The sequence below is a fragment of the Vespa velutina genome, chromosome 1, assembly GCF_912470025.1.
Source record: "Vespa velutina chromosome 1, iVesVel2.1, whole genome shotgun sequence".
Classification (NCBI taxonomy): domain Eukaryota; kingdom Metazoa; phylum Arthropoda; class Insecta; order Hymenoptera; family Vespidae; genus Vespa; species Vespa velutina.
This window is the reverse complement of record NC_062188.1, coordinates 10,819,514-10,846,980: the sequence shown is the minus strand read 5'-3', so window position 1 is coordinate 10,846,980 and position 27,467 is coordinate 10,819,514. Positions and strand designations below refer to the sequence as shown.

At 31.4% G+C, this 27,467-nt stretch overlaps 6 protein-coding genes across 12 annotated transcripts; 3 read left to right on the top strand and 3 right to left on the bottom strand.

Annotated features, from left to right (window-relative positions):
- Positions 1-2: 2 nt before the first annotated feature.
- On the top strand, positions 3-5,923 carry LOC124956758. The gene is made up of 5 exons (XM_047514790.1): positions 3-1,170; positions 1,848-2,196; positions 2,289-2,341; positions 4,481-4,696; positions 4,901-5,923. Exons 1-5 carry the CDS (start codon positions 1,159-1,161, stop codon positions 5,828-5,830), a joined length of 1,560 nt encoding a protein of 519 aa, XP_047370746.1. The 5' UTR covers positions 3-1,158; the 3' UTR covers positions 5,831-5,923.
- A 3,285-nt stretch (positions 5,924-9,208) lies between these two features.
- On the bottom strand, positions 9,209-10,527 carry LOC124953029 (larval cuticle protein A3A-like). Its single transcript, XM_047503826.1, has 2 exons — positions 10,149-10,527; positions 9,209-10,034 (listed from the first exon to the last, which is right to left on the bottom strand). Exons 1-2 carry the CDS (start codon positions 10,158-10,160, stop codon positions 9,309-9,311), a joined length of 738 nt encoding a protein of 245 aa, XP_047359782.1. The 5' UTR covers positions 10,161-10,527; the 3' UTR covers positions 9,209-9,308.
- Positions 10,528-10,748: 221 nt separating this feature from the next.
- On the top strand, positions 10,749-13,480 carry LOC124953036 (larval cuticle protein A3A-like). The gene is made up of 2 exons (XM_047503838.1): positions 10,749-12,362; positions 12,697-13,480. The coding sequence occupies exons 1-2, from the start codon at positions 12,351-12,353 to the stop codon at positions 13,351-13,353; spliced, it is 669 nt and encodes a 222-aa protein (XP_047359794.1). The 5' UTR covers positions 10,749-12,350; the 3' UTR covers positions 13,354-13,480.
- A 482-nt stretch (positions 13,481-13,962) lies between these two features.
- Positions 13,963-19,196, bottom strand: LOC124952967 (structural maintenance of chromosomes protein 6). 3 transcript variants are annotated; one of them, XM_047503701.1, is made up of 20 exons: positions 18,798-19,195; positions 18,437-18,629; positions 18,353-18,367; positions 18,215-18,250; positions 17,898-18,142; positions 17,699-17,818; positions 17,449-17,579; positions 17,176-17,376; positions 16,841-17,034; positions 16,612-16,758; positions 16,327-16,511; positions 15,942-16,252; positions 15,636-15,855; positions 15,382-15,552; positions 15,111-15,298; positions 14,826-14,991; positions 14,629-14,742; positions 14,347-14,544; positions 14,139-14,272; positions 13,963-14,045 (listed from the first exon to the last, which is right to left on the bottom strand). In XM_047503701.1, the coding sequence occupies exons 1-20, from the start codon at positions 18,900-18,902 to the stop codon at positions 14,021-14,023; spliced, it is 3,099 nt and encodes a 1,032-aa protein (XP_047359657.1). In that variant the 5' UTR covers positions 18,903-19,195; the 3' UTR covers positions 13,963-14,020. The 3 variants fall into 3 exon arrangements, with proteins under 3 accessions (XP_047359657.1, XP_047359648.1, XP_047359666.1); XM_047503692.1 differs by having other exon boundaries at positions 18,215-18,367; XM_047503710.1 differs by lacking the exon at positions 14,629-14,742 and having other exon boundaries at positions 18,215-18,367; positions 18,798-19,196.
- Positions 19,197-20,402: 1,206 nt separating this feature from the next.
- Positions 20,403-22,974, bottom strand: LOC124953020. Of its 2 annotated transcripts, none has more exons than XM_047503817.1 (8): positions 22,307-22,974; positions 22,065-22,123; positions 21,666-21,832; positions 21,414-21,575; positions 21,253-21,338; positions 21,017-21,173; positions 20,886-20,929; positions 20,403-20,802 (listed from the first exon to the last, which is right to left on the bottom strand). In XM_047503817.1, exons 1-8 carry the CDS (start codon positions 22,371-22,373, stop codon positions 20,660-20,662), a joined length of 885 nt encoding a protein of 294 aa, XP_047359773.1. In that variant the 5' UTR covers positions 22,374-22,974; the 3' UTR covers positions 20,403-20,659. The 2 variants fall into 2 exon arrangements, with proteins under 2 accessions (XP_047359773.1, XP_047359764.1); XM_047503808.1 differs by having other exon boundaries at positions 20,406-20,802; positions 22,065-22,249; positions 22,307-22,973.
- Positions 22,810-27,083, top strand: LOC124952980. 4 transcript variants are annotated; one of them, XM_047503751.1, is made up of 5 exons: positions 22,810-22,946; positions 23,039-23,362; positions 23,439-23,573; positions 23,648-24,603; positions 24,688-27,081. In XM_047503751.1, exons 2-5 carry the CDS (start codon positions 23,173-23,175, stop codon positions 26,383-26,385), a joined length of 2,979 nt encoding a protein of 992 aa, XP_047359707.1. In that variant the 5' UTR covers positions 22,810-22,946; positions 23,039-23,172; the 3' UTR covers positions 26,386-27,081. The 4 variants fall into 4 exon arrangements, with proteins under 4 accessions (XP_047359707.1, XP_047359698.1, XP_047359688.1 ...); XM_047503742.1 differs by having other exon boundaries at positions 22,839-23,263; positions 24,688-27,083; XM_047503732.1 differs by having other exon boundaries at positions 22,839-23,362; positions 23,675-24,603; positions 24,688-27,083.
- The last annotated feature ends 384 nt before the right edge of the window (positions 27,084-27,467 follow it).

Sequence of the window (27,467 nt, the reverse complement as noted above, 5' to 3'; positions counted from 1 at the left end):
TATATACAAATAAGATATATTATCATTTATAATTTTATATATTTCATGCTATACTATGTAAAGAAAATATAAACATATAAAAGAACTTCGCGCACTTTTTAATTTTTGGTCGGTAAATTACCAACGCCATCTAGTAATGAAAAATTTTAACTAATTGTTAAAAAATAGATAACATTAATACATACGCGAAGAATGTTATTTATATGAAATCCCTGGATGGCATTGTATTTTTGAAAAAAATTGTGTGTATTACATTTTGTAAAATATTTCAAGAAAAAATTATTTCAATTAATAAGCTTTGTTACATACATATAAATTTACTTTATATTTTACTTAACATTATAAAAATTGTTTTTTTCCTTATATATCCAAGAATTAATGACTTAAAGATTAAATCTTTTTAATTAGTAGATTTTTAATAAATATTATAACTGTTATACTTATTTAAACATGAAAAATGTAGAAGTGAAGAATAACTGAGACGTATGTAATTAGTATAACTATCTGGTATATTTTATAATCTTACGATCGAAAGGTAAGAACACATGATAAATCGTGTGTGCACTTAGTATTCTTTGTGCGGGCCAACTTAACATAGCGGAAGTGTTACACTTGCAGCTGTGACCAAAACCTTTCAGTTACGCAATGGCGAAAGTAATACGGTGGTACAGAAAAATTATTGACCATTTAAATATTAAATATTTCATAATGTAACTTTAATAAAAAATTAATGAATGTCGTATTTAACTACATTGTTTATAAAAAAAAGAATACCGTTTGAAAATGCGAGGGTAAACGATACTACAAAAGAAAATTTATAAAACTGAACTCTTTTATTGATTTTGTTTACCTTTCGTCGATTTAAAAATTAAAGATTTTTATTTTTAAACAAAAATGTTTGCGTAACTATTGATTATAATACGGTCATTTGAGGATACGAAAATAGTTCAAAATGAGAGCGAAACTTTTCCTGTCTCGTATGATACACGTCACGTACACTCATTTCAAACTGTTTGCAATTCAACAAGGGATGCGACACACGTTTCACCAATGACCACCCTGTCGTTCCTATAAATACGATTGTCAGAACTCAGTCGAATGTCAGTCCTCCTCTAAACACATCTGTGAGATCATAGAATTACATTCAAGTATAAAATCATGGCTATCAAGGTGAGAATACACGATTATATGAAATCTATACGGAAATAATAAAATATTGCTCGACAATACATTTTATATACAAATAGTATAAATTAATTAGAAAAATACAAAAATTACGAAGAAAACTAAAAACATTTAAATCTTTTAATTCTTTTCCTTTAAATTTTTTAATTTACATTATTTGATTTATTTTTGAGTTAAAATCTAAAAATATTTGCAAATTGAAAAATAAAGCAAAGTAATCATAAATCGATCGTAGAAAGTATCTCAGAAAATAATGAAATTACTTTTGAAATATGATTTATTAATATAATATGATGTACATTGTTATAAGATAGCACGTTGTTTTAATAAAATTATGAATTACATATCACCCATCGATGGTATTGATTTATCAATAATCACGCATGATCATGTCATATAACAATCACTTCTATCGTAATCCACTTAGGAAATCTTTATAAGGCAATGTGAAACTTTCGTCCTTTTCGCATTTGAAGTAATTCGCTTTCAAAAACAACGAGCTTTGCATACGTTATGCGAGAAGAGACGTTAGTCTTGTTACTTTATATCAATTTGATATTATTAGGTAGTACTCAGTTATTTTACTTACAATATTAATAAACACAAAAAGAAATAATTATTCGACGTGTAGAATTAATGCTATAAAAAATATTTTTTTTCAGTTGACCCTTGTCGTCATGGCAGCTGGAATATTTGCTCTATGCAACGGAGGAGCTATTCCAGTACCTATTGCTCCTATAGCTCCAGCAACCGATTATGATCCTCATCCGCAATACACTTACACTTACGATGTAAGCGATAGCTTGACCGGTGATTCGAAGAGTCAACACGAGAGTAGAAATGGTGACGTTGTTAGTGGCAGTTACAGCTTAATCGAAGCTGATGGTACCAGACGAATTGTCGAATACACGGCTGATCCAATTAATGGATTCAACGCTGTCGTCCACAGGGAACCTATAGCCCTTATCAAACCGATCGTGCCTGTTGCTCCTGTTGCTCCCATTGCCTACCGTCATTAACTATAACTATTCTAGATACAAATATAACTGATATCATTATTTCTCCATACAACTAGTCACACTTATCTCTGCATATATCCTCAGTTCATATTTCCTTCGTTCAACTTAATGAAGATACGAAGTTTGCTATAAATACTGCAAATGCTTGCCATGAATCATCGTGATGTTTTTTATAAGTAAATCGCAATGAAGATGTTATATACTGTATGAAAATTTATTCAATATTTTATAGAAGCTTCGAGATTTTAAACTGTCCGTCGATAATAAAAAATTTTGTAGCATTGTATATAACTAATAATTTTAATGGACATTTTGTATGTATAATAAAGATATTTTATTATAATACATCTGCTTCCTGTTTATCTCTTTGATTTGATAATGTTAAAATACTTAAAACTGCTTACTGAGTATTTCTCGAAAAGAAAGAAGATTGATTACACATCTTCTGAAGACTTTTGTTTTGTATTAATCAATTGAAAATAAAAGTAATTTCGAAGAAAAATGATGCCTTTATGAAATGTTTGTGTCAAAAACATGATGAGTTTCATAATTTAAATCGTAAATGTGTAATTAATATTCACCAATCGATCTATAAGAGATACTTATTTCTATATGCATTAAGATGTGATGTGACGAAGGATCAATTAGAAATCATTAAACACTGAAATAATGTAAATAAAACTATTGCAATTACCTATTTTTCTAAATCAAAAACGGTGCGAATTATTGCGATTAAAGTTTCGATTGTTTTCTGTTATCTTACCAATATATATTATGAAAAAAATCGTTGAACTATCGACGAGTCGTCATTGTTTCGCAAAAGATATTTGTAGAGTACGCGAAGAAACGTGCCTTGCATTGAGAAGTATGGATTTATAAAATGTATTTCACTGAAAGAAAAATCTATTTGTAATAAATCTTTTTTATAAGAAACTTTCTCTTTTGTACGATTACACCAGGATTTTTGAAGAATCATACTAATTCTTTTTACACGGTACTCCACTTTTTCATCTATTGTTCTACTTCCTGAAATTTTAGCGTAATGATTAATACTTTTAAAAACTATTGAAATGTCTAGAAATGTACTTTTGAAAGTTTCGTTAAAATCGATTGCGTAATTTTTACGTTAAATTAGAATATAGAGCGTAAAAGACTGTATTTTTTCCGACTTTATACATGTTCTTCTTTGTTGTTAGGCTTCTAGACATCGCATATAGCCTATGTTATTCAGGAAGATCTAAGCTGTTAGGCAGTGAAAGATTTTATTAAATCGATTTAGTAGTTTCTGAGATTATTTAGAACAATGGAACAAACAAACTTTGCCTCTTTATATATTGGTGTAGATATTGGTCAGCTCGCTGAAAATTGGCGACAATTAATTTGATCTTTGTTTTAAGTGAATGAAAGTATTGGGTTGCCCGGAAAGTTCGTGCCGATTTTATCATTACGTCACCTACCAAAAATCGGCACAATCTTTTCGGACAATCCAATAGATATCCCCGTAGGATTTCATTTACAAGCAATGTAAACCGTCTGTCGACAATACTTGTCTCTCCTTGCCACTTGTTCTGAATTTTCTGATGGCTCGCGTTGTAGGTATTGGGCACATTATTCAACAACCTTCTGTTGTCTCTCGAAATCTACTTACATCGATGTTCAATTAGCATACAATGTATACGACTCCAAGTCATTCTTGATGATTGCTTACAAAAACTAAAGGAATTTTTACCAAAATGCGAAAAAGAATAAAAAAATAAATATTTTACAAAAATTGACTTTACAAACTAAGTTTCTGATATAAAAATATTATATGGTTCTGATTTATATTATATGTTATGGTAGTACTGTACAAAATATGTAATGTTCTATTTAAATATTCTTAACTAAATATATGAAATATTATCTTTAGATAATCAAAGAAAAATAAAAAATAGATACTGAAATCGCACGACAAATAAACAAGACGGGGCTTGGTCATCAGTTTTTTTGAGTCGAAGCAAGCAACCCCAATGATCATGAAAGGTTAGCACTTGGAAAGGAAGGACGGTATGCTGAGGTGCAATTGGAAAGACTTGCTTTCGTCGAACGACCTCGGTGTACAAGGAACGTTCCTGGTCATTGGCGTATTGGCATACAGGTCGCGTGTATGCGGCACAGTTCGATATGAAGAAACATAAGCGCGCATACTCATTGTGCTTGTTGGTACACGTGCGCATCATGCCCTGGGCAAGCCCAGGTTGTATCGCAACGATTATGAGAAGGTCGTTGAATAAAAGAAGAAGAAAGAAGATATCACTGAGAGATTAGGTGGGGGCGGTAAAGGCGGGTGTTTTGACGTGTTGCGGCTTTTGTTGCAAGGAATTCTCGCGGGTTATTGTATACGGATGGCACAAAAATGCGAGTCGCAACCGAGACGTATAAAAGTGCCACCGATTTTACCCCGAGACATCAGTCTTCTGCCGATTCTCTTGTGGACAAACATGGCTGGCAAGGTATGTAAGGGAAGAGACCCTAGAATCGAAGGAACCCTATAATTTTTATCAAAGGAGAAGAAATGATTAAAATCCTTGAATCCTGATCAATTTACATTTCTAATACGTATAACATTATAAATTGAAATTAGATCTTAATATGGTTAAAATGACTGTCAGATAGAATTCGAGGAATATTCCTAATTCTTTCTTCCTCCCTTTCAGTTCGTTGTATTCTTGGGATTGGCGATATTCGGGCAATGCTCGGTGGTACCTGCGGCGATACCAGCTGTAGCAACTGTTCCTGCGGCAAAACTGGAGGAATTTGACGCAACACCACAGTATAGCTTTGCTTATGACGTCCAAGACACTCTGACGGGTGACTCGAAGGCTCAGTATGAAACAAGAAATGGTGATATCGTTCAGGGTAGTTACAGTTTGATCGAAGCCGACGGAACTCGACGTATCGTCGAATACACGGCTGATCCCGTAAATGGATTCAATGCCGTTGTTAGCAGGGAACCTGTCACTGCTTTAGCTGCTATCGCCGCACCTTTTGTACCCTATGCACCCGCTGTGTCACCTTCCGTTGCAGCTGCATCTGTACCTGCACCTGCTGTACCAACTATTCCTGCAACTGGTCCGGATTCGGACGTTGAAGTGGTTGAAGCTAGAACGGGACCTCTAAAGAACGCACCGGCTTCGCGCGATTTCGAACTGCAACAACAGCAGCGACAACAGCAACTCGAACAGATACGCCAGCAACAACAACGCCAACAAGAACAACAGCAACAACAGTTGCAGCAGCTGAAACAGATACAAGAACAGCAACAGCAGGCACGCCGGCAGATTCAGCAACAAGTCAGACAAAAGCAACAGCAACAAGTACAGCACCAACAAGAAGGTGGTCAGCGAGAAGAACTAAAACAGGAGGAGCAGCAGGAACAGAGATCTTCACCTGTCAGAGTTCTCGCCAGTCCGGTTCAACTCCGATTAGGACAGATTGAAAATGCTCAACGAGGATTAGTCCAATTACCAGCGACAAGAGCTATCTCTACTTATCCCACCTACAACGCTTACACGGCAGCATACTCATCGCCGTTTGCTTACGCGGCACCTCTTACTGGTCTCACTTATGCATCTGCACTCCTCTAAAACATATTGCTTAATCTTGACTTTTATACGACTTGTCCATCGAATGATATATTACTATTAAAATTTTAATAAATCCCTTGTAATCTTCTGAAATTGATATTTTTCTTTTATACCTCATAGCAATTAAGCTTTGTTGATGATACTTAGGTTGCACCTATGAAAGCCAACAATTTTCTTTTTTATCATATATACCAAACAATTTGTTATAATTATGTACTAAACAAGATCTGAAATTAACTTGGATAATATTCACTTCCATTTTTGGAGAAATCGAGTCACTTTTATAACATGTTTTCTCATTTCTTACTACATGAAAATGTATATGAACTAAAGAAATAAGAACATTTTAAGCAGAATAATTTCTAATCTAAATTATTTGCTCATAAGATATACTCATTCTCATTTAAAATAATACTGCATATTGATTTTGACTATTCTTTTTTTTTATTATGTGACAATAAATAATTATCATAATATAATTGATATATACAATTTATTATATCTTAATTTATTATAATATATATACATGTTCAAATAATATTACTTTATTGATACACATATAAATAATAAGCAAACTCATTACAACGACTTTTATTATTATTATTTCGGTATCTTACCCTTCTTCAAAGTGTAAAATTCACGCAAGTAATATATTGAATTTTCGCGACCTCTCAAAAAAAAAACGAATTGCGTCGTAAGTGGGAAAAAAGAATCACTTCGTTTGTATTAACATAATTCAATGTATGGTGCACCCGCAATACATGATCGAGCGTAGGTGTAATAAAGTAAAAGTGTGGCGATCAATATCACCAATGGATAGATCGATGCCTTGTCACGTCCATCCATGGAGCTAATTCATTGTCGTTCACCGTTACGCAAAATGTGTTACGTTGACACGTATACGTTTTTTACGCAACATACAATGTGCGTATGCGAGCAAGTATGCGACATCGTAATACCCCTCGACCTTCGACTACGCATGCTGGCCGCGTAACGGACTAATGCTAGGCAAATACTATTTGTTGCGTGGCAAATGCGTAATAAGATAAAAACTACTAACGATCGGCTTTTAATTTATCTGTAAGTGGCAAACATGATTCTTATGATTGAATTCATTGTTCATAAATTAAAATTTTATAAATTAAAAAATTCATCATTATGACGTTGTTGCTTATATTTATATGCACTAAAAAGGGATATTTATTATAAAAATAGTATATTTGTTTAATTTATAACATATAATGTAGTTGTTCGTACAATGTAAGTAATAATATCAAAATTGAGCAGACGCAGAGACAAGTAAGTAGATAGAACCGATTGAAGGCCGACTATATCATCATGATTACTACTTCCAACTTCATACTTTTGAAGATTTGTAACGTATAACAATTTTTCGTCTTGAATCTGTAAAGCAATTATATTTTTATTTGATTTGATATTAATTATATTACATCCATCACTTTACCCCTATTAAAAAGCAATAAGAAAGTTCTAAATCTAACACAAGGATTAAAAAATAATAGTTTGTATATATTTTCTTTCTTAAATTAAAGGACAATACCTTGCAAGGACATCAGAGAAAAAAGAAAATATTTGCGAAGTTGAAGGACAACATATGTATTATATAATCCACCTGCAATTACAACGTAACGTAACTCATAATTGCTTTATAAATTCGGTCTGTATGGTCTTAATAAAAAACGGAGCACGATAAAAGGCGGCAGACATAGTAAGAGGCGTGAGTGTACGATAAAAGCGAGAAAGAGAGAGAGAGAGGGAGAAACAGAGGCAATATATGCCTAAGATTTCGACTTTCACCAAATAAACCAGGGCTGCAGCTGCGACCATCAGAGAACCGCGCCCAATGTCACTATGTACCTTCTCGTAATCGCGCCCTATATTACGTATTATACATACGTATAAGTCATTCGAGAAACCGGTTCACTTTTTGGTAGACCACTTCGTCAAAGTATTCGACCAAATTAACAGAATAGCAGCCGGAGGTTATGGATTTCTTTATTGACTTTAATTATAAAAATGTATTTGAGGATATATATAATTAATTACTCCTTACTGTTCAGTTATCTATGCTAAAGTCTAAAAAACCTACAATATATTTAAATACGATTATATTATATAAGAAAAACTAAATATAAAATATAGTACTTGGCTGAATAATATAAAAAGTCAGATCTAGACTAGAACAATAATAATGACGAAACAATATGTAAATTGTGACAAGAACTAAACTGAATGAGAAATTTAGAAATTATTTCTCCTTAATCGTCGTTAATTTCATTCAACTTCGTAACCAGCCTATGTACATACACTGTGATACACACATGCTGCATGTATATGTATATGTACTTCCGAAAAATACGAGTGCGGTCCCTTTCGCTTCGATTACACAATCTTTTAAATTGTGTCCCGGAATTTGAACTCCTTTCTCCCTCGGTTATGAATTCGACTCGTGCGATCAGCAACGATTAACGACATTGTCTTCAACAACTACCCACATGAAGTCTCTCATTCTTCTATCATTTTACTCGTCTCAATCTTCCACTAATGTATTTGTTATATATTTTTATGTCCTCGAATTGCGACTGTAAAGTTCTGCCAAGGATAACCAAGGAAAGGAATGAGGAAAACCACATATAAAAAACAAATAAACAAAATTATATCAATAACTTGTTTGAATAACGACCAAGACTCGGTCATTTAAATAAGATCAATAAAGAAAATATTAAGAGATAATTTGTTTTTTGTAGTAATATTTACATACGAAATAATATTTGCGCGGCATTGAAATGCTCATTAATCTATTATATTCATCTGAATCACCATATCGTTGCCAGAATCTTTTAGCAAAAACCCTAAAGTAACATAAGTTATGATTAACAACCAAACTCCATCAAAGTAATGTATAATTTCATGGTGTATATGTATTAACGATTTCCTCAAATCGAAGCACGTACGATCTTAAGGATCCTTTCAAGCCGACGTTAAACGTTCGTAACGCGAATTAACGATGTTGGAATGTATCTTTCACGTGTCAGAAGGCGTTCAAGAAAAAACAGACGAAAAATGGAGAAAGTAGGCCAATTTTGACAATCGTCAAAAAGAATTTAGGCTATGAATAGCATTTCGTGATAGAAAAAAGCTTAATCCTTTTGTCATTCCTTTTGACAAGAAAGCGAAGTAAGTTATAAAATTATGAACATCCAAGCAAGTTGCGAGATAAAATGATATATGTATGTTTCTCACAGTGACAGCGATATGAGTATACTTATCTAACAGTATAAAGATAAAGAGAAAGAAAAGGAGAAAGAGAAAGAGAGAAATCGGAGTTGTGATAGAAACAAGCCAAAAAGATTAGATTAGTAACTCAATTTAATCAGTCACATGTAGTCTGCTAAGAAAAATAAATAAGATTCGGCCTTAGTCGACGACAACGTGGTGCGTAGAGGCAAGTGTGGACTTAATGGTAAAGAGTTGGTGCAGCGTAAGAGACGGCTGGGGTAACTGCAAACTTGGCAAGGGAGGCAGGATGAGCGGCATAGGCGATGGGCGTGGCATGGGCGGCGTAAGTGACAGCTGGAGCAGCGGCGAACTTAGTGTAAGTTGGAGTTGCGGCATAGCTAAGAGCTGGGGCAGCTGCTAACTTGGCGTATGCTGGAGCTGCAGCGTATGCTGGTGCTGCAGCATAGGCGAAAGGAGCAGCGTGAGCAACAGGGGCGGCAGCAATCTTAGCTACTGGTGCGGCATAGGCCAGAGGAGCTGCGTGGGCGACTGGGGTTGCAACGTGAGCTACTGGAGCAGCAGCTACGGCTTTAACGGCGACGGTAGCGGGTTCTTTGCGTACAACGGCATTGAATCCATTTACAGGATCAGCGGTATAGTCAACGGTGCGTCTGGAGCCATCAGCTTCGAGAAGAGAGTAGCTACCCTGAACGACATCGCCGTCACGAGTCTCCTGTTGGTTCTTAGCATCACCAGTTAGACTGTCGTGCACGTCGTAAGCATAGCTATATTGAGGATGCGGATCGTAGTCGGCATCAACGGCTTTAGCTACTACAGCTTTAGCTACTGGAGCCACTGCAGCTACTGGAGCCACTGCAGCTACTGGAGCCGTCGCATAAGCCACAGGGGAGGCTGGGATCAAACCAGCATTAGCGGCTGCCACGAGGGCGGCGAGGGCTACGAACTGAAAGAAAAAAAATAATTTGTTAGAAGAACTTCAAATTTCGCTCTAACGTTCAAACTTAAAGATTGGATATAGATGTTTGTAAAACAAGAGCCGTATCGATCCTCTACCCACCTTGAAGGCCATTGTTGAATAGACTCGGTTTGTTTGGATCGACTAAGCGACTGATGATGTCCAACGTTGATTCCCGCTGGTTTATATACTCCAGTTCGCACGGTTACTCTTTCCCCCACTATTACTTTCGGCCTACCAAACTTTGAAAGTTCGGCAAAGTTAATATCGGCTGAAGTCAACCACACTTGAACTTGGTTAGTTCAAATCTCTTATGATCTATATACTTGTATATATTATTTTCGGAAGCATTAAAAATCTATGGATGTCTAAAAAATTAGTATAATCTTCTAATGTTCTATGAGTTTATATTGTTCTTTATCGATGAAATGATCATTGATAATTAATTGAAGTATCTTCTAAATAGAAAATATAGACATATTATAATAAAGAAAAAACTTCTAGATAATTCGATATCTTTAAAAAACATTGAAAAGTATTAGACATTAACTTGTATTTTTAATTTTTCATGTTTTCTACAATAGATTCTTTTTTAATTCCACATAATTTATATCGAAATAGGAATTTCATCAAAAATGAAAAGATTAAAATTATATTATATAACACTGAAATTTTATACTAACTATTTTATAATTTGTAACATAGTTTTCTTAACTTATTATGAAAATGCACATATTAAAAAACGCAACATATTTCCATAAAAAATTACAAATTTTGTAGAATAGAAATAAATAAAAAATACAGTGTTATATATTATAATATTACGGTATTATTTCTTTCCAATTTTTTTGCATTGGACAGCAAAAAAATCAAAAGGATATCCATTCTTTGTCTCTCTCACTAAGTTTCAAGTCTGGTGCCACGTATCAAAAATCGTGAACGATGGTGCGTCGCGAAAGTTTCGAAGGAAACGTGTCAGCCAGTATGTCCTGAACAGCGAACTACCTCTTCGATTGCGTCATATCTAACGTTACAGCCGGCGGGACCACGAGAAATAAGTGGAGCACTTTCATAAAGAAAAGATAGGTGGGCTGCCGAATCAGTGGTACGCCCCGATCGATTGACAGCCCATGGCAATCGAAAATCGTACCGTGCCAATCGAAAATCAAGATTTTGCTGGTTCACCGCCTTTTGTCATAGCAATACGCCCAGGAAGATTCAAGAAACTTTGATCTTAATGCGAGGAGATAGTTTTAGATCCATTTAGATCACATTACGTTCTTTCTATATCCGCATATGTTAAATCGAAAAGGCATGCATGACTTCCTTTTTTCTTATGAATATCGCAACGAACAAATAAGAATTTGATCAAATTTTTAAAAAATTCGTAAAGAATGATATGTAACAGGTATGACAATATATCCATATATGGATCCGGATCCACTTCGATCGAGTCCTTTGTCCTATGCTTTTTTTTCTGTTTTGCATTAATTAAAAAAAGAGCAGTCGGCTTTGATTTTACCAAGTATGGGGATACTCAAGGTCGAAGAAGGAAGTTTATGGGCCACTAACCGACGACGAGCTATATACCGGATATACTTCGGTAATCCTAATATCTCGCTTTCGATCTCTCGAAAAAATACAATATCATTATTTGAAATCTTATTATTTAGTTACAGTTAAATACCAAAGCATCATTGCTTTTAACTCATATAATAGAATAGATTGTAGCTACGTATTGCATCTAAAGTATATATCTGGAGACTTCAATGAGTGCAATTGCAAAGGAAATGAACATTTCATCAAAGTTTCTCCGATAAACAACTTGTATGAAGGAGAAAGTGGAATGTAGAAAATGTTACGAGGGTAAAAAGAAATGACAGATAGTTCGAAAGTAGGGTCAAAATGGAAAGACAAAGGATAGATTGGTAAATGGATACCTTGATAAACGGATTGAATGACAAGGTCAGAAAGAAAGGCGAGACTTGGCAGAGAAGTCTACGGTATAATTAAATAACTCGTAGCAAGGACGTGGCCCAGTCCGAAACGATGGTTCCTCCATAGTGCCGATGATCCAACGATCACCGGCTGGTCGTGCATTGGGCGTGGTCCGATTTCTTGCTCAATTTCGCATTGCTCCGTGGCCGCGAATCGGTTGACCGTCGTAAGAACCGTCACCCGGTTACGTCAGCAGCCCCGTGAGCCCTGCTCCGTCGAGTATAAAAGCCGAAAACCATCCATCCATAGCATCATTCGCATCACAAACTACCAGATCGACAGATCTACCAATCCACTCGAAGAACAATGGCCTTCAAGGTATAACGAAAGAACACTTTTATGCGTATCGAAGAGTTGTGAATACAATCGCTTTCTTTTTCTCTTCGTTTATTATATCGTATAAATCGTCGTTGCTTCGTGAAAGAAAGAGATCGTTCGTAACACGAAGCCATTGTAATCCTTCGAATATCGCCGCGAATGCAATCTATTCGAAAGCGACATGTCGATTTGCATTTCGATTCGTTTGACACATACGAATTTTAGAAACGCTCTAAACATACGCATATAAAAAAGAAAATCATTGAATTGAACGAAATCAATTGAATATTCGAAATATCTTCTTTTAACTAATGAATCTATTTTTTCATTACAGTTCGTAGCCTTCGCCACCCTCGTGGCCGCCGCTAATGCTGGTTTGATCCCAGCCTCCCCTGTGGCTTATGCGACGGCTCCAGTAGCTGCAGTGGCTCCAGTAGCTGCAGTGGCTCCAGTAGCTAAAGCTGTAGTAGCTAAAGCCGTTGATGCCGACTACGATCCGCATCCCCAATATAGCTACGCTTACGACGTGCACGACAGTTTAACTGGTGATGCTAAGAACCAACAAGAGACTCGTGACGGCGATGTCGTTCAGGGTAGCTACTCTCTTCTCGAAGCTGATGGCTCCAGACGCACCGTTGACTATACTGCTGATCCTGTAAATGGATTCAATGCCGTTGTACGCAAAGAACCTGCTACCGTCGCCGTTAAAGCTGTAGCTGCTGCTCCAGTAGCTCACGTTGCAACCCCAATCGCCCACGCCGCTCCTCTGACTTACGCCGCACACGTCACAGCTCCCGTTGCTCATACTGCTCCCCTTGCTTACGCCGCACCAGTATCCAAACTCGCTGCAGCCCCCGTCGCCCACGTTGCTCCTCTCGCTTATGCCGCACCTGTCGCCAAATTCGCCGCTCCTCTCACTTACGCCGCACCCGTAGCCAAACTTGCAACCCCCGTCACGTACGCACAAGCAGCCCCGGCCTATTATCATTGAACTGATCTCTGAACTCATCTCTTGTTAGGAACAATGTTTGATCAATAAATTTGTTTTTTTTAGCAACTATATAAAAAAATTGCCTTTCTCTTTAGATCTTTGTATTGCCTTTTTACTTTATCCTCATATTTTCCCATATTTAACATTCTCTTTTTGTCATAAAGAAAAACAGTTATGTTTATCAAAAGTTTTACGATTTTAATTAACATCTCTTTAGGTGATCTCATGAAAAGGAAACGAAAATAGAAATTTGAGTAATGAGCTCGGTCGGTGCCGTTTCACGGACATCGTTCTTTGAATACTTTCTCCGACCAATCATTGCACAACACAACCACGCCCCACAACTCCGTCCACACGGAGCATCGTACATAATGCGCGTAATGTAAAATATTGCATTACTTGGGAACTCCTACCAGACCAAATTCGCACAATGGCCCGAACCTTGATCCACTTACAGTTAATATATCCTCCTCTTCGATATACATATTTCGCGAGACTTGAAGTGTAGAACGTAGTAATATCTTTATCATATATTTTTGAATAAAAATAAGGCGATTAAATAATAACTTTACGTTTTTTGACATTGTAATTTTTTTTGTTATTTTTTTCACATTTTTACAAAAAAATATAACTTTTCAGAAAATTCACAAAAAATAGAAATTATCCATTACGCTCTTTCTGGTGGAGCTAATCTGAAAAAGGATAGAAATATAATTAATTTAGAAAACTTACTTTTCCATTCTGCGTTTTCGTTATATTACAAAAATAATATACGCTACACTTACTGATGTATCGTCACAAAATCTTCTGCCAAGATATTTGACGTGTCCAAAGGTGTAAGGAAAGTGAATTGACATTGAGGATGTGATTTAGTGTAATCTAATAAAATATCCATTATCACTCGTCGATTTACCTTATCCTGACAAAAAAATTGTAAAAGCAAATATCATAACTATGAAAAATGTAACTCGATATAGAAAATGATCAACGTACCATAAATACATCAAATTCATCCAGAAAATAAAATGGCAAGTTAGTACAGTCCCAAAGAGCTAACATGAAAGCAACTGTAGAATAAGATCTTTCTCCACCGGATAACGATCTAGTATCGGTAATTGAATTTTGATTATCATTTTGAGGACTTACTTGTAATGTAAGTAATTTATGTACATGGTCGATGTTTATACTACCCTGAAAAAATAGTGATTTCATTAGATCAAAGTTAAGCGGACAAATTGAAAATTGTAGAATAAAATACTATATATATCTGGGTACCTTATATTTTCTAAGTGCTAATATAGTAGAAAAAGAATTTTTTACTTTAACGCCAATAGCTTGTTTCATATTTTCATACATTTTTTTCCGGCTTTTAAGACGTCGCAATTGATTCTATAAGTATAATTTAAAAAAAAAAAAGTATCATTCGTCGACGTATATTGTAAAACTAAAATTCAATTCTGCAGATAACTTACTCTATTATTCTCTTCAATAACAGAAGAGAATTCAATTACATTACTGTATTTTTCCTTCATGCTTTTTAACTTTTTAGACAATTCTTTTTTAGAACCAAATGATTGTTCTACTTCATGAATCTTCCATTTTAAACTTTTATGCAAGTTCTTTATTTCATTCATCGTTCTGTAGAATAACATTATTTAAAAATAAAATATAACTTTATAAATATACGTTTCATGTATTCATGTAATTATTTGAAGAAAAAATAATAATAATAATAATAAATAAAACCTAATTTCAACCTTTCTGTATTCATCCTTGGACAACATTTACTCGCATTTTCTATCGCTTCATTTGTTATTTCTTGTTGACTTTCAAATTCTGCAACAGCACTTTGCACAGCTTCTTCGGTTTTTTTTAAAGTACGGGTTGCTTGCTGATCTTTTAAATGAAGCATTTCTTTTTCATCTTTAAGACGACGAATTTCTTCCTGTGAAATCACAATTCCAAAATGGAGCAATATAGATAACTCTTTAGAAAGATACTGAATAAAAAATATATAATATAATTTACGTTTAAAGGATTGACTTTCAAGTCTAAGTCATATCTCAATTCTCTGTAATGTTTAACTTCATTCTCTAAATTATTAATATTCTTTTCCAATTGTTCTATCTCTATACTTAAACGTTGTTCTTCTGATTTTTCATTTTGTAATTTTTTCTCTAATTCTGTTAATTCAGTATGCTATAATTAAGAAATTATTAGAGTTTAATACTAAATTAGTTTATATGTCAAATGATTTACTACGTTATTTAAATTATGCTTACAAATACGGTTACTGATATAGCTTCACTCGCTTTTATCTTGTCTGTAAAATCATTAATTGCTGTTTTATATTTGTCTCGTGCAGAATGTAATTTCGCTATTTTAGCATTAACATCTGCTAATTCTCGTTGTGTTCGTTCTGTCTGTTCACATAAATTTGTATATAATTTCATACCAGCATTTCTTTCTTCTTCGACAATAGCGAGTTCTTCTTCTAATCGGCTATCGGACAATTTATGAAATATTTTTAATTGCTACTAAAAAATAAAATATTATGAAAAATATTTATATAAGAAAAATATATTCACTGAATGGCTTCCGTGGTGGATATTTGAAGATATTTAGCCCTTATTCCCCGTCTTGCTCCATAAGTTCGATAATTTGGATCTGGATAAAACATATCACCTTGTTGAGTTATGGCTCTTTTACAATTACGTGGAACTTTCTTTGAATCAGACATAATTTCGCACGCTTCTTGACCTGTTCGAATGAGTAATACACATTCGATCTCCCATTGATCTATTAAACAATTTGCTACAACAGGATCCGATATTTCCATTGCCTCTAACATGTTGAAATAGTCAGACGAACGAGTACAATGTTGACTAACGTCATGAATCTGAAAATAATTATATATTGTTATAATCTATATTACTTTTTATTTATATGTTTTATAACATTTATCAGACTTACTTTACTGAAAAATTTGCTATACACGATTTGAGGTATTCTTTCATTAAGAAAAACTTCTTCCATGATTTTGGTAAGTACTTTAGCATCCTCACTATTATCTGCACAAAATGTACTAAAACAAGTAGCACCCAAAAAATTTTCCACAGCTGGAATCCATTCTGGATCCTTCATCATTACATATGCACCTATATAAAAATCGAATATATAAAAACATTCAATATGAAATATAATTTAAATATTTTATATAAGAAATGAACAGTAATTAAATAAATAATTCTAACATACCTAGAGGACCACGAGGTCTCTGTTTAAATCGTCCTTTTTTATATTCTTCTTCGATACGTTTAAGTAGCCGCGGTATATTTGGTCCAAACACGATTAATGCATTATCAGATTGCTGCTTTAAAACTTGTAATTCTCGCTTGAGTTTACCTTTTTTTAGCGATAAGAAAGAATATATAATACGACATAAAAGTAAAAGTGCATTCAATCTATTTACAATATTCATACATACGAATCCGAACTTCATTACTATCTATTTCGATCTTTTTTGATTGTATTTCTTGAGAACGTCTCACTCTGTTTGTTTCTAAATGCATCAAATCTGTTTTTTTCGTACGTAACATAGCTTCAACTTCATCAAGTTTATGTTGCAATTCTCCAAGACATTGTTTTATCTTGTTTCGTTCATCCTGTTTATCATCTCCGCTATATTTATAAACATAATTTTTTCTATATAATCTTACTATTTTTTTATATTATTTGTATTATATATATTATATTATTATATGTAATAAATATATAAAAATATTATTTTATTTTATATTATTTATATCAGAATCATATTACCATTCTAACCGCTGAATTTCTTTACGAAGTAAGTTAATATCGTCCGCCAAATGTTTTGTTTTTATTTGCGCAATACGCAATTCTTTTATTTTAGCAGAATATGTCTCTTTTTCAACAATACATTTATTTTTTGCATCTTTGAATTTATTGGAACTATCTGAAACCTTTTGTTCTGCTTGTTGTACTTCACTCTGTAATTGCCTATAAAATGAAAATAATATTAAACACATAAATAAACATGATTTTTTATAATATATTATATCTCGTACTTACGTTATTTTTTCAGTAATTTCTGCATCTTTGGTTTCCATAGATCCAGCAGTTTCTTTAAGTTCTTGTAGTTTCTGTTTACACTTCTGCAGATTTTCTTTATAATGTTGAAGTTTTGCCTCTTCTGATATCGCCTGAATTTTTAAGTACGTAGTTTAAGCAATACTTTATTATCTTTATTACTACTAATCTTAAAAGTTTTCAAATATACAAATAAATCAAAAAGATATTTATAGATATATTATTAACTTACAATAGCCCACTGCAATTCCATATGTAAATCTTCTAATTTATTTCTTAATCCATCAACTTCATTTAATAGTTTTATTCTTTCTTTAAGATCATCAAGTTCTTCTTTTGTTTTATGTAATACCTATACAATTTCTTAATTTTATTTTTAGTTTTATTAGAAATTAAATCATTAATAATATCATTAAAAAATATATGCATACCTCATTAGCTTGTTCCAATTTTTTATTTGCTTCTTCACTAGAAATTATAGCTTCTCTATAATTATTCCCAATGACATCTAAACGTGTAGCTTTCATAAATAGTTCGTATTTTTCTTCACTCTTAGATGATACTAAAAATGTTTTGGACACATCTTGATTTAATATTGAAATTGGATTATCTATTTGTATATTCATTGCGTATAATATACTCTCTAATTCATCTCGCTTTGTTGAAATAACTTCACCTTTAAAACAGATATAACTTTAACAAATTATTACTACATTATATTAAATATAAAAAACGAAAATGTACATACCTTGCCAATTTTTAATTTTATATCCAGAACGTTTGCCTATAGATCGAATAATTGTTATCAAGTCACCATATATATCATGTTTATAGGCCATACAACCTTTATTAATCAATGTTATTTCTATAACAGCCACGCTTTTACCTTTCTTGATAAAATCTGAATAGATCAAAATTATAGTATATATACTTTAACTTTAGTATTTGTAACATTTTATTATATGTTTACCTTTAACGGATACACCTCTATTAGTAACATTGGCTCTAGCTCCAAGTCCTATTGTTAAAGCAGTTAATATAGCACTTTTACCACTTCCATTTCTTCCCACAATAAAATTTACATTTTGATTTAATGTTACTTGCATAGCATCATGACACATGAAGTTCTGCATAGCGATTTTGGTTATTTTACCAACAATATACTGTAAAAGAAAAATAAAAAGGTATAAATTTATCACTTGCAATATATATATATATATATTAGTAGATACATTTCTTTTAGATTTTAAATTCTGTAATGGTTCTTTTAATAATAATTATTATTTATTACATTTTTCTTTCATTCTATGTTGTACTTCCAAAATACTTACTTTCCGCGTAGAAGTGTTGTCAGAAGAATTCTTCGATTTTTTTCTATTATCATTTTCAAATTCCATGCTTCTTCTCTTTTTTCTAATCCTTTGCTCTTTTGCCATCTTATAAATAGAGAAAGTAACAACGATAACAAAATTATAAGACAGAAAACGATAACCACACAAACTTTTTCTTTATCATTCAATCCTAACATTAAATTAATTCTTAATGACTTTGGTTGTATTCCTTCTTTCTCTATGATTACAAGAATAATATATTGGACATGTAAAAATATAAATTCGTTACAAAACATTTAATATTATTTTATATAAAACAATAAACTTTGATTGTATACAAGTATAACATAGAAATAGTTCCCGCCAGACTGTTATTGTCAACCTTTGTGTAATCTCTGATTCAAAACCTATCGAAAAACAACCCAATGATATAATGTTAACCAATAACTGTTCTCTAATTTGATTGGCCATTTATTAAAATTGGAAAACTATGAACCAATAACAAAAGAAAGAATTTACAAAGAATACTTAAAATATGCTTGGTAATTATTAATTTCACATTTACTTATCTTAGTAATTATTATTAACTTGATAATTATTATACCCCTGAAAGGGGGTGAATTTAAATGAAAAAATAAATAGAAAATGTAGGATGTACCTTGTAGGAAACATTTTTTCGTACAAGGATTTTTGCGGATAAATTTATAATTTACAATTCAGTGTTGTCATAATGTCGATATGGTTACATACATAGTGGAAGACAAAAGTATTTACATATAGTATATAAAATAGAAATATGGAAATAAAAATTATTATATTTTTTATACATTATTAATTATATTGATATATATGTGATTGTATATTGTATTCTAACATTAGTAATAACAAGTATGAAAAAAAAACAAAAGTTAACAACGGTAATAATTATAAATTTATTGCTTGCTAAATTTTCATTGAGACAAAAATTGTTATAAATTTATTTAAAGAAGGTAATTCGTATTCAAACATTGCAGCAATTGTAAAAAGAAGTCATTCAACAGTACAAAGTATAGTGAAGAAATTTAATAAAACAGGAATATTGCAAGACAAAAAGAAGTGGTCGACTAAGAAAATTGTCATTGAAAGAAAAATGAATAATTATTCAAATTATTAAAGATAAACCAGACATAAGTGCAGAAAACCAGGCATCTGAAATTGCATCTGAAATTCAAAAATATAGTCACACAGACCAGCCGGAAACCATTCGACGATCCTCGTATATGCAGGCAATGCATCTATGATTACTGAATACTATAAAGATCGTTATCAAAATCATCGATATCCAGATTGGAAAGTCTTTCAAAGAACTGAGCAAATATATGAGGAAAATGGATCTTTTAAAACACTTTGTTGGCATAGAAAATTTCTAGAGATAAAAACAAATATAGAGGAACAAGTTTTGTAAAATGTAAAAAATAACTCTAATATTAGTATAAAATTATATCTTAACCGCATCTCAACATAATGTTTGTATAAAAATTGAATATTATACGAGAATAGATTTCCAGAAGGAAACAAAAGAAAACAGAAAAGAATTAAGTATCATTTAACACACAAAAGATATTTTTGTACAATTCAGAGTAATTTCACTTTTGAAGAGAAATAACTAAACTAAAGAAATGTAAAATTTAATTCAATTTACAATTTTTATTTTCTTAATGTTTCTATATTTTGTATAATTGATCAATTGATTATGACATAAAAAAGTCTCATAGAGATCTGCTACTATTGGGAACAATAATCTGGATTTAAAAAACAACTCTTTGAAGAAATAGAAAATTCATGGGTACCGGCATTTTTCCATTTATTTCTACATTTATTTCCTAAATAAATTTATATCTTGCAAATAGTTTATTTAAAATATATTTTACTTTTGTATCTATATTACTGAAACTCTTACTTGGAATATTATTTCTTCTACAACAATTTATACCATCGATACCAACATTTTGTTTTAATTGTTCTTCTACAATATTCATAGAAATTACTAAGACAATCTATAAATGCAATAATATAACTTTATTTTTAACTTTATTTAATTTGTCTTACCACTATCACTTTGATATTTTATTTTATCAAATCCTGATTCATATCTAAACAAATGATTATAATAATTAAAAGAAAAATCAAATCACAAGTTCTACAATAAAATTAATATATATTTTAATGATATATCTTACACGAAAGGTGTAAAATTCGACATCTTTTCGAATTGTCTTTTTTTCACAGATAAGACACAAGAATCATTCTTTATTTCTTTCTTATCTAATTTTTTCTCTTTAAGTATATGCAATAATGTATCTGCTGTTGTTACTTCAAGATCTGTAGCAATATGAGCTAAAAAGAAATTATGAAGGAATGAGTTTAAACTTGTTGGCAATACAGCAATTGCTTCATTAGCAATAAATTTACTAACGAGATTGATCTAAAAGTTTTTCAAAATAACGATTTGTTCTCCAGCATGGCCTTGTCTCATTTGTTGATATTTCCTTTCTTTCGCTTCTAAAAAATACAGTTTATAATTAAATGAATAAGTAATTATTTTTATTTAACATATATAATCATTGTAAAGAGTACTCTTCTTTTGTATCCATTTCATTCGGAATGTGATTATTTTGTGATGCAGTTTGTTGAAAATTAATTTCTTTGAACATTTTATATTTGAGAGAATCTTTAAATCGAGATTTTTTTTTTGTATTCTCATTATTTTTCAATAGTTCAGTTTTATTCTGTGTCCACCTATAAATTTTTTAAGCAAGCCTATTTTACAGATAAGAATTCTGAGGTAATAATAGTAGTTCTGTAGAAATTGAATATAAATACACATACAATGGTAAAGGTTCATTAGATATAGCATAGTAACCGTGCAATCCAAAATTTGGTATTTCTTGAATTGCAACGAATTCGGACATATCACCTCCTATTATAGTATAAATTGAAGGTAAAGAAGATGACAATTTTTTTGTTGGAATTACTAATTTTATCATGTCCATTACCTGACAGAATACATTACATACAATATATATATATATATATATATCGTTTTATTTTTTTCTGTTAAATTAAAATTTCATAACTAATACAAATATATACATATCATCTTGATACATTAGAAACCACATTTCTATTACATATTGTATACTTTTTTAAAAATTTAATAAAACATAATAAACAAATTCATTGTTACTCAGTGAAAAAGTTTTTAACATAATTTCATTACTAACAAACCGTGTTCATTTCTGGATGATGCGGAAGTAAACCTTCAGGTGGATGTTCTGTAAAAATACCTGTAAGATTGTTCTTTTGTAGTGCGAATAACAATAATTTCAAATATTCAACATGAAGATTGTCCTTCGGAATACTTTCATTTATTTCAGTCAATTTGTTCAACCATAATGCAGCCATTGCACGATCTACGTATATATATTTTTAACAGAATTTAAGGCAGTAGTCGAGTGAAATGAATTTACCTTTAAGATTTGGTAGGTTAAGAATTAGAGGTTTCGTAAATTTTAAGTAAAACGTAAAATCATCCATGTCATTATAATGAAATGTTAAATATTTTCGATATAAACATATATTGTGTATATGATTAATAATATATTGGCTTAGGTATCAATAACATAATCAGAGATAATTTCAAATTCTTTTGTATAAATATTAAAAAATTGTATAAATCTTATTTAAAAACAAAAGAATAAAGAAAAAATTCAAATCGATTGTACTCGTGTTTTGATCGATTATCATGATTTGAGAAAATCTACAAATATCTTATTTTCGATTATTAGTCAGCCTCGTTGTCGTAAAAAACTTTATTGTCGTAAAAATAAGTAGATTACACCACTGTGAAAGATACAGCACGGTGTATTCGATATCTTATTTAATTTCATAAGAAATACGCATAATGCGCAGTATGAATGCGCATAATTCATGGACCAGTTAAAACACTTATATCTCTCCAATCAGAAAATTGTACAACGATTCTTTTAAATTTTAAACTCTTCTGCTGAAGACAGTCGGTTAGTCTATCGTAGATTGTGCGAGTCGATTCATCGTTCTCGAAACTTCCATCTCGTTTTTTTTTTTATCAACAACCTGTTGATTTATATGGTAATAGTGTGTATTATTTTTCATTCGTTATGTCCACTGCATTGATGATCCTATAAATTTTTTCATAAATTCATAAAAAATGGATAATATAGAGAATATACCAAAATATAAGTGGACGCCTGAAAGCACATCTTTGTTGGTTTCTATATGGTCGGACAACCAAGTTCAAAAGCAATTTGAATATGCTTCAAAGACAAAACTTATATGGGAGAGTGTAGCCAGATATATGAAAAAAAAAGGATATAATGTTTCGGCAAATCAATGTCGTTCAAGAATGAAACAAGTATTAATATGTTATCGTGAAGCCAAAAAAGCAGGTACTCGTGCTGATGTAGAACAATATTATGAGTTAATTGACAAAGTTTCCAAAAGCAAACGCTTAGAGAACAATATTGATAGCGGAATTGATACAGTGGGTTAGTGTCAATGATAGTCAATTCTAATTTTGTTATAATAATGAAATTCTATCTATGTATATGTATATTTTTCTAGATATTGCAACAAATATAAAATCTCTTTCAAAGGATATAAAATCATCTAAAAACCTACAAATGCGGCATAAGTTCCAAGAGCCAGTACAATCTTTTCTTCGTACAGAAGCTCTCTCTCCAACATGGACAATTGGCCGTAAGAACACTTCTTATTTTAATTTAATATATAAAAATATTCTAGAATTATCTAAATTATAATCATAATATCAGGTGAATATGAATATCCTGATTCTCCAGAATCAAATGAAACTATCATAGCTCGTCCCTACGGTGTCCTTTCTCCTACAAGAGATGTTGCTGTTAATACTTCTATGCAAGAAAGAAAAACAAAGGATCAATGCATTTCTGCTCCTATAGAAGAGCCAATCCATGAAGAATGTAAACAAAACATATTTTCTAGTTATCCATTTGGGGATATTCCATATCAAAATAGTGTACAGAATGTGCAAAATCAAATAATACAAGAAAATATGCAACAAAATCAAAATTTCCTACAAAACCATATATGGAATCAAATGCAGCAACAAAATATGTTTGTTCCTGGTTTAAGTTTTCAAAATAATATAAATCAAGAAAGAATTCCACACTTTATTAATGATGCAGCACACACTGCTACTTTACCTATTATAAATTCTAATATTTTAAGGCAACATAACCAGTTACATCAAACTATAATGACAAATAACAGAGCAATGCCACAAGAACCACAAAAAATTATTTATGGACAAAATGTAGCATCAGGTATTAACAGACGTTATCAAGATACTGTTCCAATATCTGCTACAATAGATGCAAAACAATATGGATCTCCTAATTATTCATTAGATGTAACACCAAATTTAAATGTAGCTTTCTGTCAAACAGAAAACGAAACAAAATTGCATAATTTAAATGAGACATATAATCGTTCATTACAAATAGATAATTTTACTCAAGCAAATCCTGAAATTTCAGTAGTAACAAATAATGCAACTTATAATGATGATAACCTTTTATTGGATTGCTCAATAGACTCACTTACTCCATCGGAAAATGATAATAAATTAAAAGATACAGCTGTAAATACAGAGAATATGCCAAACATTCCACTGAGAAAAAAGAAGGCACAGAAGTTGGAGCAACTTGTATTTAGTGCAATTAATACCCAAAATGATGTTGTTAATAAGGTTTTACATTAATATTTTCATTATTAATTTGATTACATTTATGTACATAATTTCATGTATATTTATTTTATAATTTTGTTTCAGATACTTGCAGCACAAAATGATATGGTATCTAAATTTTTAGATATAGATAGAGATCGACAAAGTAGACTAGAAAGTCGTTTAGATCATTTATTAAATGTTGTTCATGCTAAAGTTCTTAATAAGAATGCAGACGAAGAACAACAAAATCAACTATCTTCTAAAGAACCAGCTATAATATCTTTAGATCCACCACCAAAACCAGGAGTGGTTCCTCCAAAATTGGATTTAGTTCCTCCAAAACCATGTCGTGTACCTTGTACAATACCAAGCTCTAATATAGAACTGATCAATAAGAATCCTATATTGACAAGACCTGGTATTGTTTCACCAATTACCAGTCCATCAAAAAAACCGGGCACAATTTGGTCAAAATTGGGGCCTGTATCGCAATCTCCATTTGTCAAAGCTCAACAAAGATTGGGACTGCAACCTGTCTTCAATGCAGAAACACGAACACAATCTTCGGCAGAGAGACGTATTGCTAAAGAAGTTGGAAACATGAAATTTGATATAAATACATTAATAATTGAAACGACTAAATTTTTAGAAATAGAAAAACAAATTGAAGAGAAAGTTGAGAGTGCAAGACTTCAGCAAAGCATGAGACAAAGTTTAAATGCACGGAGAAAATTATTTACACAAAGAGAGCCTACAGCAGCAATGATACTTACAGCTGCTTTCTTAGAAACAGAACGACAAACGTCAGAACCATTTACAAGTCGTTTTAACTCTGCAAATTCAAATAAAAGTAACTTCAAAAAAATAATAAATGATAATTTACTTGCTGGCCAAGGTGAACATTATGAATATTTACGACAGTTGAATCAATCAAATATTCAACCATGTTACATACCATGTGATACATCTACACCAGCTAAATTAGTAACACATGCTATAAATTCGGAAGAGCCTCATAAAGTAGTACCCAAACAAACAATTCAGCAATTAGCTCAACTTGTAATGAATAGCACAAGATGGAGGAATCTTCCTGCTCAGAGTAAACAATTCATGGAACAAGAAAGAAATCAGAATGTTTATACTGCTCCGAAAACAAATGTTCAGTTACCTTCAGAAATAAAGGAAGAAAAACTAGATGTTCGTAGAGGATGTCCAAGTGACCATAACAAAATTTATTCTACTGAACCAGTAAGTGAAGAACCCAATATATACAAGTCCTCATTGCATATTGAACCAGCACCACAAAAGTCTGCCATTCCTATGGTTTTTACTACTTCTATATTAAATAAAGAAATATCAAAAGATAAGCCTAATGAGGTAGTAAAAGATACTAAATCTATAGAATTTCTTGATAATATAATCGATTATAAACAGCAAAATGTGCGTTTTATGGACGAGGCTTTAGCAGAACTTCAAAGAATGTACATTGAACAAAATAATAACGGACTAAAGAAAACAACTGAAATTTCACCATTTTCAACAAACAATGATAATTTCAATGGCTACAATCAAAATATGATCGAACGATATATACGTGAAATAATACCGAGAAAACAGTTTGGAAATCTTAAAGATAAAGAGATTGATTCGGATGAGGATGAATTTTTAGATACTACAGGAAGCATGCCTCCAGTAATTAAACGCAGAGAATCTTTAACTTCAACAGGTACAACATCAACAGAGACTGCTCATTCAATCAAAACAAACAAATTAACTCCTGCACATTGTACAATTAGTTAACTTTGATAAAACACATCGTAGTATTAGTTTTTACTATTTGATTTTATACTTCAATAAGTTAAATGATATTTGCTAATTTTTCTTTACAAATTGAATCATGGATTTAACATAGATATTTTTAGATTTTAACTCATAGATCTGTTATCTATTTTAAGAAAATTATTTTTGAAGTTAATTATGCTTAAATAATAAAATTTATAATAAAAGTGCTTTACTAATTTATAAGCAAATACCAGTGCAATAGAATATTGCATTGCTATAATCGTAAGTATAATTCTTGTTTATATAAAATACAAATGCCTGCTTTCATTTTCCAATTTATAATTATATGCATAAAAGTTAAAGGCATATGTCTTGTTAAATATTTCTTCGTTGCTTTTATCATCAAAAGTCATTTCATATATTTTGTTAATACAATGCAATAATTATTACATTTGTGTTAAATTTTATGTAACTATGTGAGATTTATCAATGTGAAATAGAGTAAATAAAAACTATATAGTTACAGATTCAGTTATAAGTATAAAATTGTATTTTTTATAAGTAAAAAGTAAAATTAAAATAGCTTAGTATTAATTAATTATAAGCTAAATATTGTGTTTGCTAACTATGAAATAGTTAATATAGTAATACTTAATTTGTCGTATCAAATATAAAAATTTGTACTTCTATGTATTTGCAACAGTTTTTTTCTATCAATAAAACTTATAATTTACAACAAAATCTTTAATGATAGTATATCAATAACAGATCCTTAAAATGAGAAAGAAAATTTGTTATAAAAATATCAGTAAATTTGCATTCATTAAGAACTTACTCTGTTAAACAAGAACAGGAAGTTTGAGTAAATATATAATAAATCGAAACGCATTAATAAACGTATTAATAAATAAAAAAAAATTAATGAGTTCTTATCAACTATTAGAATATAGTATTTTATTAAATATAATTATCAAAAATACTATCATTATATAAATCATAAAATATAAGCATACATTCTACGAAAAAGATTAGATGAAATATTTTAAGCCTTTCAATTATTTGTATGAACAACGGTAAAAACATTTGTAGTAATTTTCATG

Coding starts and splice junctions, on each gene's coding strand:
- LOC124956758 (XM_047514790.1), top strand. Junction 2,197..2,288: donor TGTTGCTCCCATTGCCTACC/GTCATTAACTAT, acceptor ATATATCCTCAG/TTCATATTTCCTTCGTTCAA. Junction 4,697..4,900: donor GGACAAACATGGCTGGCAAG/GTATGTAAGGGA, acceptor CCTCCCTTTCAG/TTCGTTGTATTCTTGGGATT.
- LOC124952967 (XM_047503692.1), bottom strand. CDS start 18,902: ATGGCAAAAGAGCAAAGGATTAGAAAAAAGAGAAGAAGCATGGAATTT. Junction 16,512..16,611: donor GAGACCTCGTGGTCCTCTAG/GTATGTTAGAAT, acceptor ATTTTTATATAG/GTGCATATGTAATGATGAAG. Junction 16,253..16,326: donor ATAGCAAATTTTTCAGTAAA/GTAAGTCTGATA, acceptor AATTATTTTCAG/ATTCATGACGTTAGTCAACA.
- LOC124953020 (XM_047503808.1), bottom strand. CDS start 22,373: ATGGATGATTTTACGTTTTACTTAAAATTTACGAAACCTCTAATTCTT. Junction 21,576..21,665: donor TCTAATGAACCTTTACCATT/GTATGTGTATTT, acceptor AAAAATTTATAG/GTGGACACAGAATAAAACTG. Junction 20,930..21,016: donor TCGAATTTTACACCTTTCGT/GTAAGATATATC, acceptor TCATTTGTTTAG/ATATGAATCAGGATTTGATA.
- LOC124952980 (XM_047503722.1), top strand. CDS start 23,026: ATGGATAATATAGAGAATATACCAAAATATAAGTGGACGCCTGAAAGC. Junction 23,363..23,438: donor TAGCGGAATTGATACAGTGG/GTTAGTGTCAAT, acceptor ATATTTTTCTAG/ATATTGCAACAAATATAAAA. Junction 24,604..24,687: donor AAAATGATGTTGTTAATAAG/GTTTTACATTAA, acceptor ATTTTGTTTCAG/ATACTTGCAGCACAAAATGA.